General features: G+C 42.1%; 1 protein-coding gene across 6 annotated transcripts in view; it reads left to right on the top strand.

Annotated features, from left to right (window-relative positions):
- The first annotated feature begins 287 nt into the window (after positions 1–287).
- The window catches only part of LOC123763180 (protein lin-9 homolog), a 37912-nt gene continuing 27740 nt past the window's right edge, over positions 288–10459 (top strand). Inside the window, exons 1-3 of one of the 6 annotated variants that reach the window (XM_045750186.2) lie at positions 288–473; positions 6826–6941; positions 8991–9089. In XM_045750186.2, coding sequence (XP_045606142.1) covers positions 401–473; positions 6826–6941; positions 8991–9089 — 288 coding nt within the window. In that variant the 5' untranslated portion in view covers positions 288–400. Of the gene's footprint in view, positions 474–494; positions 646–4121; positions 4854–6825; positions 6942–8990; positions 9090–10459 lie in introns of those variants that run through there. The other 5 variants (XM_045750187.2, XM_069303099.1, XM_069303097.1 and 2 more) reach the window with 5 other exon arrangements.

Raw genomic sequence — 10459 nt, 5'->3', positions numbered from 1 at the left:
ACTCTATCTCTTCTCCTCATAATGTTACTCTCTCTGTAATAAATCATTATTTTAACAAATGGGGAATTAACTTCAATATATACGCCATCAATTCATCCTGACAATAGATAAGATAAAGGCCGTGTATATATATATTTATATAAATATTGAAGGTAAAGCGGTTGCGGCGAGCCACCTAGACGACGCATTCTTCCCGATGACGGCTGCCGAATTTTGCCTCATATATAATACAGCTGCAGGGGGGCTTTTCCTCCCATATCCTGACCTCCTGGCATCATTGGCGTTAATTACACGTGCTCAAATACACCTCCGGCGTGCCATATGTGGTGCAGGTGTGGCCAGATTAGGGTGGTGAGGTGGAGGCCAGTTTGCGAACCGGATCGACCGCGCCTTTCCCATAATGCATCAGGAGCCGCAGCTACATAATATGGCGGATACTCTTGAAAGCGAGTTGGGTAATTTGAGTGATATCGGTGTGTTGCAAGCCGCGTGGAGGCTGGTGACTGGTGTGGCGTGTCCCCCTAGACGTGCTGGTGGCCCGGGGCACACAGGGGCCCAGGGCCCGGGTGCCAGGGCCACATATAAGGGCCCTGGCACCTATGTGGCCCCTGGATTGTTTACATTTCGCTCTCCTCAGCGAATGGCGTAATACTCAAATGCTAAAATTTTCACCTCCAGCTGGGAACCTTCCCCTGGCAGGTGGCCAATATTATTCCAGAGCCTTAGCGCTCTCTGGGGCTATTTGGTGCCTAATGGCCACCTGTCGCAGGCGGAGATAAATATTAATGGCCGATTTGGAATGGGTTTGATATGTCTTGTCAAAGGCAGGATGGACTGACCTTATTATTTACGTGTTTGGTGGGTTTAACCAGCTGGACAGGCCAGCTGGGAGGAGCCAGCTGGCCTGGCTCCTATGGCCCGAGGGACGTCTTCAAGACAGTGGGTTGTTTGTCTTGTAATTAAGCTTGAAGGAGTTTTAAGTGAAGCAGCTGTGGTGTGAGGCTAGACTGGGTGAGTGTTGTGGTGACTGTCTATAGGAGAGTGTTGTGGTGACTGTCTATAGGAGAGTGTTTCAGTGACTGTCTATAGGTGAGTGTTGTGGTGACTGTCTATAGGTGAGTGTTGTGGTGACTGTCTATAGGTGAGTGTTGTGGTGACTGTCTATAGGTGAGTGTTGTGGTGACTGTCTATAGGTGAGTGTTTCAGTGACTGTCTATAGGTGAGTGTTGTGGTGACTGTCTATAGGGGAGTGTTTCAGTGACTGTCTATAGGGGAGTGTTGCAGTGACTGTCTATAGGTGAGTGTTGTGGTGACTGTCTATAGGTGAGTGTTGTGGTGACTGTCTATAGGTGAGTGTTTCAGTGACTGTCTATAGGTGAGTGTTTGTGACTGTCTATAGGTGAGTGTTGCAGTGACTGTCTATAGGTGAGTGTTTCAGTGACTGTCTATAGGTGAGTGTTTCAGTGACTGTCTATAGGTGAGTGTTTCAGTGACTGTCTATAGGTGAGTGTTTCAGTGACTGTCTATAGGTGAGTGTTTCAGTGACTGTCTATAGGTGAGTGTTTCAGTGACTGTCTATAGGTGAGTGTTTCAGTGACTGTCTATAGGTGAGTGTTTCAGTGACTGTCTATAGGTGAGTGTTTCAGTGACTGTCTATAGGTGAGTGTTTCAGTGACTGTCTATAGGTGAGTGTTTCAGTGACTGTCTATAGGTGAGTGTTTCAGTGACTGTCTATAGGTGAGTGTTTCAGTGACTGTCTATAGGTGAGTGTTTCAGTGACTGTCTATAGGTGAGTGTTTCAGTGACTGTCTATAGGTGAGTGTTTCAGTGACTGTCTATAGGTGAGTGTTTCAGTGACTGTCTATAGGTGAGTGTTTCAGTGACTGTCTATAGGTGAGTGTTTCAGTGACTGTCTATAGGTGAGTGTTTCAGTGACTGTCTATAGGTGAGTGTTTCAGTGACTGTCTATAGGTGAGTGTTGCAGTGACTGTCTATAGGTGAGTGTTGTGGTGACTGTCTATAGGTGAGTGTTTCAGTGACTGTCTATAGGTGAGTGTTGCAGTGACTGTCTATAGGTGAGTGTTGCAGTGACTGTCTATAGGTGAGTGTTGCAGTGACTGTCTATAGGTGAGTGTTGTGGTGACTGTCTATAGGTGAGTGTTTCAGTGACTGTCTATAGGCGAGTGTTGCGGTGACTCTATAGGCGAGTGTTGCGGTGACTGTCTATAGGCGAGTGTTGCGGTGACTGTCTATAGGTGAGTGTTGTGGTGACTGTCTATAAGTGTTGTAGTGACTGTCTATAGGTGAGTGTTTTAGTGACTGTCTGTAGGTGAGTGTTTCAGTGACTGTCTATAGATGAGTGTTGCAGTGACTGTCTACAGGCGAGTGTTTCAGTGACCGTCTATAGGTGAGTGTTGCAGTGACTGTCTATAGGTGCTGCAGTGACTGTCTATAGGTGAGTGTTGTAGTGACTGTCCAGAGGGGAGTGAGTGTTGCAGTGACTGTCTAGAGGTGAGTGTTCCCAGTGACTGTCAAGAGGGGAGAGACTGGGCAAGTGTTCCCAGTGACTGTCCAGTGGGTAGAGACTGGGCAAATGTTCCCAGTGACTGTCAAGATGGGAGAGACTGGGCAAATGTTCCCAGTGACTGTCAAGAGGGGAGAGACTGGGCAAGTGTTCCCAGTGACTGTCCAGAGGGGAGAGACTGGGCAAGTGTTCCCAGTGACTGTCAAGAGGGGAGAGACTGGGCAAGTGTTCCCAGTGACTGTCCAGAGGGTAGAGACTGGGCAAGTGTTCCCAGTGACTGTCAAGAGGGGAGAGACTGGGCAAGTGTTTCCAGTGACTGTCCAGAGGGGAGAGACTGGGCAAGTGTTCCCAGTGACTGTCTCCCCCACCCACATTAACCTCTTTGTTTCACTTTCTTTCACTCCTATTCCCTAAATATGTTTGACATTTATTGTCTTTGGCAGAGAATATATTCTATCAAATATGTATTTATTCTTTGTAAAAAGTGAAGTGGATGTACTGTGTATTAATCATTGTTAGAGGTGTTCCTTAATGATTTTGAAAGAGATGTCATGTCCTTGGATGAAACTGATGATTGAAGGAGTATTTTTAGAGAGAGAGTTTTACAGGATGTCAGATGTCATTGCTGCTGTTGTAAACAAGTAACATGTCAGACAGCATTTTGACAGTTAAATGTCATCTTGAAGATGATTGGAGCATGTCACTGTCATGTTTCCCGTGTACTTGTGAACTTGTATATATATGACAGGGAATTATCATCATGGGATTGTCACATTTGAATTACAAAATTCAATATTTTTTAAATTAAAATTTTTCAAGCATTTTATTCTACATATTATACATAAATACAGTATATCAAATTATCATCCCTGAAGTGTGTATGTAAAATAGTTAGGTATTAAATATTGCAAGTTATGTGGTCTACAATGCTTTACATTCTCTATTTCATTCATGTATTTTATGTACCACATATGATATAACCAATTGATATACAGTACTTATTGTACTGTACTCTAGGCATATTGTTCTGCATATATTTAATTCTTGCAGCATGCCATAGATGAGAATATTTATATACATTTTACTTTGATACATCTTGTAAAACAGTACAGTAGTGGTTGATCTCTGGTAATGTGTAGATGTGATGCCTTCTCAACTCTTGCTAAGGTTACATAAGGCTATCTGTTGTATGAGAGAATATGCATTATGTGATTTGATAACTTTAGGTTATTTTAAGCTAGGTGAGATGGAAACACATTATTTTTTGCTCATTCAAAATATGGAGAGGCACAATCTTTTTTGTTTCTAACTTATTTTAGACGAGAATTTTTTAATTCCTGTTTACCAAAATAACTTGACAATATACAAAAATATATAAAAATATGAAAGTAATCAGTACAGTGCGATACAGTATTTGGTTCACATTGCTGGAGACAGGAAGTCTGTCAGGTTTATAATAATAATAATAATAATAATAATAATAATAATTAATAATAATTTATTTAGGAAAAGTACATACAAAGTTGCAGTTACAATATAAACATTGTTTGATTTAAAGATAGAGGTAGTACATACAATACCTAAAGCCACTAGTACGCATAGCGTTTTGGGCCTTTATTTGGGTATTGGATTAGGTATGTAGTCTTGAGGTTGTTAAACAGTGGGGTGCTGCTGTGGAGGATTTGCTGGAGTGCCGGGACACTTGAGTCTTCATAATGTTATATGCTGTAATACACATTATTGTGTCGCATATGGTGAATGGGTGTGTGTTGGTTTGTTAATATCTCTCCTTACTTTGAGGTTACCTTGAGGTGCTTCCGGGGCTTAGTGTCCCCGCGGCCCGGTCGTCGACCAGGCCTCCTGGTTGCTGGACTGATCAACCAGGCTGTTAGACGCGGCTGCTCGCAGCCTGACGTATGAGCCACAGCCTGGTTGATCAGGTATCCTTTGGAGGTGCTTATCCACCTCCACCTCTCGCTTTCATGTCTTGCATTACTTATCCATTTTCTCTGGGCTGGTACCTCCCACCACACAAAAGTGGTGGTGGTCATGACAAAATTGATTTTATCCTTTCATATTGACTTGAAACTTAAATTTGTGTGTTTTCGTGAATGTAACTTCCTTATTAGGGGTGTATGGTGACAGTTTTTTTGATCACGTGCAGTACTGGTTTTCTCAATTTGTGTGTGATATCTAAAGAATGACTTATCATATAATCAGCCATTGATCTGTGTAAATTTGGTTAACTTAAATTTACAGCCAAATGATTTTGGTTTAGTTACCAACATTTTTTTTGTGCAAGAGGAATATTCATAAGTTTATGCAGAAGGTTTGTATAACCTAGTTCATGTTTTGGTACTTGATACCCACGTACTGTATAACCTAGTTCTTGTTTTGGTACTTGATACCCACGTACTGTATAACCTAGTTCATGTTTTGGTACTTGATACCCACGTACTGTATAACCTAGTTCTTGTTTTGGTACTTGATACCCACGTACTGTATAACCTAGTTCATGTTTTGGTACTTGATACCCACGTACTGTTCACCGACCTCACGACTCCTCACAACTGTCGTGTGTGTTATGAACTTTTTGGACTTCATTCTTGTATCATGATGCCTCCCAGGCTTCTGTACTTCATGTACAGTATGAGCTCCTGTTGTCGGGAACCAATTTTACGTTGACTCATGGAGTATGAACCAATTATACATTGAAGGAAAAAAAAGGGACTTTTGGAGGTCTAAAGCAATAGAATGCATCGTTCTTTTTGTGTCGAGTAATCTTTTTGCTTTGTTAGATTTTCCACATATAGATCCTTGTTGAAGATTGAGAGGGGAGGGGTGAAAGGGAGAGGGGAAGCAGGAAAAGGAGGGGAGAGAGGGGAAGGGGGGAAATGAGAGGAGGGGAAGGGTGGAAAGGAGAGGAAGGGTGGAAAGGAGAGGAGAGGGGAAGGGGGGGAAGGAGAGGAGAGGGAGAAAGGGGGTGGGAAAGGAGAGAGGGGAATGGGGTGAAAGGAGAGGAGAGAAAAGGAAAGTCAGAGGGGAGGAGAGATAAAAGGGAAATGGGAGAAAAGGGAAATAGAAAGGTGAGGAAATGAGAGATAAAAAGGTAAGAGGGAGGGATGGTTGGGAGGTGAGGGTGAGGAGAGGAGAGAGTGAGATGTGAAGGTGAGAGGAGAGAGAGATGGAAAGGTGAGAGATGAGTGATAAGAGATAGAGAGAGAGATAGAGAGAGGGAGATAGAGAGAGGAGAGGAGAGATGAGAGGAAGGGGAGGAGAGAGGGAGAGGAGAGGGGGAAGAGGAGAGAAAAGGGAAATGCAGAGAGAGAGAGAGATGGGGGGGGGATATTGTGGGAAACAGGGAATACGAGACAAATGGGTTACTTACCATAATTTGCAGTTATCTTACAAAGGTTCCATAGATCGACATCCCCATGACCCAGTTTCTGACCAGGCTTCCTGGTTACTGGTCTGGTCAACTAAACTGTTGGACATGGCTGATTGCAGCCACTCAATGAATCTCACAGCTTGGTTGATCAGGTATCCCTAGGTGTTTATAATTTTTTTTTGTACAGTGGGAGATTGGCCAGTTATACCTCTAATGTGCAGAGGGAGTGTTGAAAAGTCTTGGAGCCTTTGATGTTCATAAGAGTTCTCTTGGAGATCTCTTATGAGTTCTCTGAGTAAGAGAAAGAGGGTGTGAGAGAGAAAGAGGGTGTGAGAGAGAAAGAGGTGGGAGAGTGAGGAGGAGGGAGGCAAAGAGTGAGAGAAGGGAGAGGGGAAAGGGAAGGGGCAGAGAGTGGGAGGGAAGTGAGATCCTGGTACCACATCTATTATATAAAAGAGCAGCTCATTTGAACTGAAACAGAATTGCTGGGGCCAAATAGTTAATACAATACAGTATCATAAACACACTTTTATGTATTGCAACAATTTACTGTCATTTCTGAGCAAGTGGTTCTGCTCCACATAGAAGTGGGAAAATGGGGTACTGATGTGTCTTTAAAACTGGAAATTTGGCTAGGTTTACTCTATGTAGAGGAGTTGGGTATAATTAGCATGATTTATCATTATCAAAGAGCAACTCTGCATATATTTGTGTGATAATTCTATTTACAGTGACACACTGAATTGACTGCACATGCATATAGTTCCGAACATAGGCAGCAGGGTACATACTGTCATTTATTTTGCAAGCAGCTCTGTTTATACTGTACTGATATATTGTGCTTTTTTTCAGTACTGTACTGTACTGTAGTTAGGCAGTAATGGTAATACTGATGGGAATGGTGTTTCTCTAGGTCAGTCAGCAGAGCAGCAAGCAGAGCTGCTGTTGACCTTCAAAAATGGTGGCTTTTCTTCATCGTCGTCCTCTTCATCTTCCTCGGCCTTCTCCCAGCCACAGGAAACACAGCAGGTATTTTTCTTTAATAACTTATTATCAGACACTTGATAGTGTTTACCTCATAAATAATGGTTTCAAATTTTTTTAAATGCTTAGTTTGCTTTGTTGTTTTTTTATTCCTGTTGGAATGATATCACCAGCGGCAGTTAATTTATTATGCATCCCATACTTGTATCCTGTAAGCAGCAGCCCAATAGCATTAAAGGGCACAAAAGGTGTTAATGTGACCTCGGGCAGTATTATTTGATATTGATTGTTAGAATTTCTACATGTTATACTGTCATTCGAGTGCAAATACTGTACTAGATGGGTATCTGGCAGTGCCCAGGTCACTGTCTCTTTCTTTCTCTAATTTTCTCTTGCACTTTTTCTCTTCCCTTCTCTCTCCTTTCTTCTCCATTTTTCTTTTTTTATTTAAATTAGGGAGCCAGTCGGCCGAGCGGACAGCACGCTGGGCACGTGATCCTGTGGTCCCAGGTTCGATCCCGGGCGCCGGCGAGAAATAATGGGCAGAGTTTCTTTCACCCTATGCCCCTGTTACCTAGCAGTAAAAAAGGTACCTGGGGGTTAGTCAGATGTCACGGGCTGCTTCCTGGGGGTGGAGGGCTGGTCGAGGACCGGGCCGCAGGGATACTAAAAAAAGCCTCAAAATCATCTCGAAATAACCTCGATAAGAAGAATCCATTAGAATAACTAGCTTTAATGCTAAGAAACTATCATACAAGGAACAGGATGAGCCAATAGCCAACTGTGTAATTACCTAAGTGTAGTTACAGGATGAGAGCTATGCTTGTAGTGTCCCGTCTTCCTAGTACTCTGTCATGTGATGCTTTGAAACTTCTGACAGTTTTAGCATCCATCATCTTCTCACTTAATATGTTCCAACCAGCTATGACTGTGCAAAAGCAAACTTTCTAATATTTTTTTTGGCACCTTTGTTTCCTTAGCTTGACTCTATGACCTCTTGTTCTTGAAGTTGCAGGTTTCAAGAATTCCTCTGTTAATTTTGTCAATTCCTGTTAATATTTTGTATGTAGTAATCATGTTGCCACTTTTTCTTTTTCTGGCTTTGGCATATTTAATGCCTCTAGCCTCTCTTCGCAGCTCTTGTTTTTCAGTTCCAGCAGTCATTGTGGCATGCCTTTGCACCTTTAACATTTATTGATTTGTTTCTTGAGATATGAGCACCATACAGTTGCTGCATATTCCAAATTTGATCTCAAAAAGTCATGAACAGTTTCTTTAACATTTCACCATCAGTGTGCAGTATTTAAAAGCAATCCTGAAGTTGGAATGCGTAACATGGGCTCCTCGCACAGTGTTCTTTCTGTTCTTGTCTAAGAGGCACTTAGATAAGTTTTTGCAAGAAGTGCCGGACCAACCAGGCTGTAGTGGATATGTGGGCCTATGGGGCGCTCCAAGCAACAGCCTGTTGGACCAAGTTATCGTAAGTCGAGCCTGGCCTCAGGCCGGGCTCGGGGAGTAGATGAACTCCCAGAACCCTCTCCAGGTATGTGGTCTTTAGGTGATAGTTTTCTATCCAGGATCACCCCTTAGATCTTTCTTTATCAGAGTTCTTTAAAGGCTTGTCACATTCTTTGTATGTTGTGTGTGGCCTATTTTTTCATAATCTACATTCCATAATGTGGAATTTATCCACATGATATTCCATGAGCCAATGGAATTGGCTCGTGCTGTCCTGGTTATCTCTTGGTAGTTTAAAGCACTATGTACTTTATTATACCTACCTCAGAATAACTAATTGTGAATGTAAGTATTTGATTATGATGATTTAGTTATGTTTTTACAGGCATTATGTTGTAAAGTAAAATTATTATTGTCTGGTTCTGTTATCATGCCCTGGTCATAATTAGCTTAAGGCTTTCACTTGCTCAGGTCTTTTTCTTTTAAGTACTGTACTATATTATTGTACACAATAAATATTTATCCTACTGCTATATATGTAATTGTTATTTTTTATACAAGCCGGCATTATTTCTTATAAAATTGCATAGTTATGGAATATAGGTTGTAAGGTAACACATGTTTTTTTGTATTCAGGATTTCTCTCCTCTATCTGCTCTTGGGTTGCATCGAGTTGGGGAAGATCGACCATCCCCCTCCAAAGAACCCAGTATCCAGCTAAATCGCAGAGGCATGGTAAGGAAAGTGTGTGTGCATATGAACATACACTCACGTTTGTTTTTTAAAATGTCGTAGAAAACTAATGCCGAATACTGTTTTGATACACGAGCACTGATAGTAACCTCTGGTACTGATTCATCATGCCTCAATTTTTTTTTATTAATTATGAACATTTGCCAAAATTAGGTTAGGTTGTGCTTTTCTGATGCACGAGTGGTGCTTCACAGTAGTGGATTTCTTGTACAGTATCTGTAAAGGTTTAGTCAGTCACCATCATTTACAGACCTAACTGAAAACAGTGTCTTCTTGTTCTGGTTTCAGGTACAGTAGTAGAAAGAGTTGTATTCCTTACTTAGATCAGAAAACTTTGTCTATTTCAGTGGCTGGGACTCATTAAGGCTTGGAACTTGGCATCATGATCCTACCATATTTTCTGCAGGGGAAGCCCCTTGAGGCTTCCTGAAGCTATTACCACTGATTCAGGGTGATTGTGCAGTTGAACCTTCCTTGTAGCCTCCATGACCTTTATATTTGCTTCGGGTGGCCATGATTGCCCGTTCCATTCAGGGTTTACCGGTGTAGCATTCCCAGTGGCTTGGGCTTCCTGCACGGCTCATTCGTGCTGGTAAACCCCCGCACAATCGATTGTACTATGGATACCCCCCTTCTGGGCCTGCTCTCTCTTTATGCGAATTTGAGGGGTTGTTAGTCGCCTGTGCCACCTGGCGATGATTATACGTTGTTTATACGTTCTGTTGTCTCTGCCATGCTGCCTGTTGGGTCGGTGATACCTTCACCCCTGAGTGCTTCGCTGATCAGAATTCCATTTCAACTTTGTTAATGCACATTAATGACTCTATTGTAAAAGACACATCGAACACTTTATGTAGGGCATACGTAAATGTGTGTGTTTATGTATTTACATATGTAGCTTAGCCTAGCATTTTAAAAGCACTACAATCACCTTCTGTGGTTGATTGTTCAATAAATCCCTGAACTGTATGTTTGACAAATCTGTCTCCCTGTCCATGGAAGACAAGAAAATGTAAATATGCTGGTTAGCATTGTTAATGTGTGGCCACGTCTGTGGTAGAAAATAATAATAAAAAAAAAAAAAAAACCCGAGTGCAACTGCATGCTTGGGTTCCCCTCCTGTCGACTGCTTTGGTTGCAGATGACCTTCATACATGCTCACACTTGGCTTTTGTCGTGCATTTCTTGACCCCTCCTAAAGTTTCATTCTGATTGGCTCTTGGATGGTGTTGAGTTGCTCAGTAAATTAAAAAAAAATTGGTAAACTTCGAAAATTCACAGTTTTTGTTGAACCAATCCTGTTTTGTAGCTATTCATATCTGATGAAAGCGGATGATTTCCAGAAGGACATG

The sequence above is a fragment of the Procambarus clarkii genome, chromosome 49 (genome assembly GCF_040958095.1).
Source record: "Procambarus clarkii isolate CNS0578487 chromosome 49, FALCON_Pclarkii_2.0, whole genome shotgun sequence".
NCBI classification, from domain to species: domain Eukaryota; kingdom Metazoa; phylum Arthropoda; class Malacostraca; order Decapoda; family Cambaridae; genus Procambarus; species Procambarus clarkii.
This window is presented reverse-complemented; position numbering and strand designations above follow the sequence as displayed.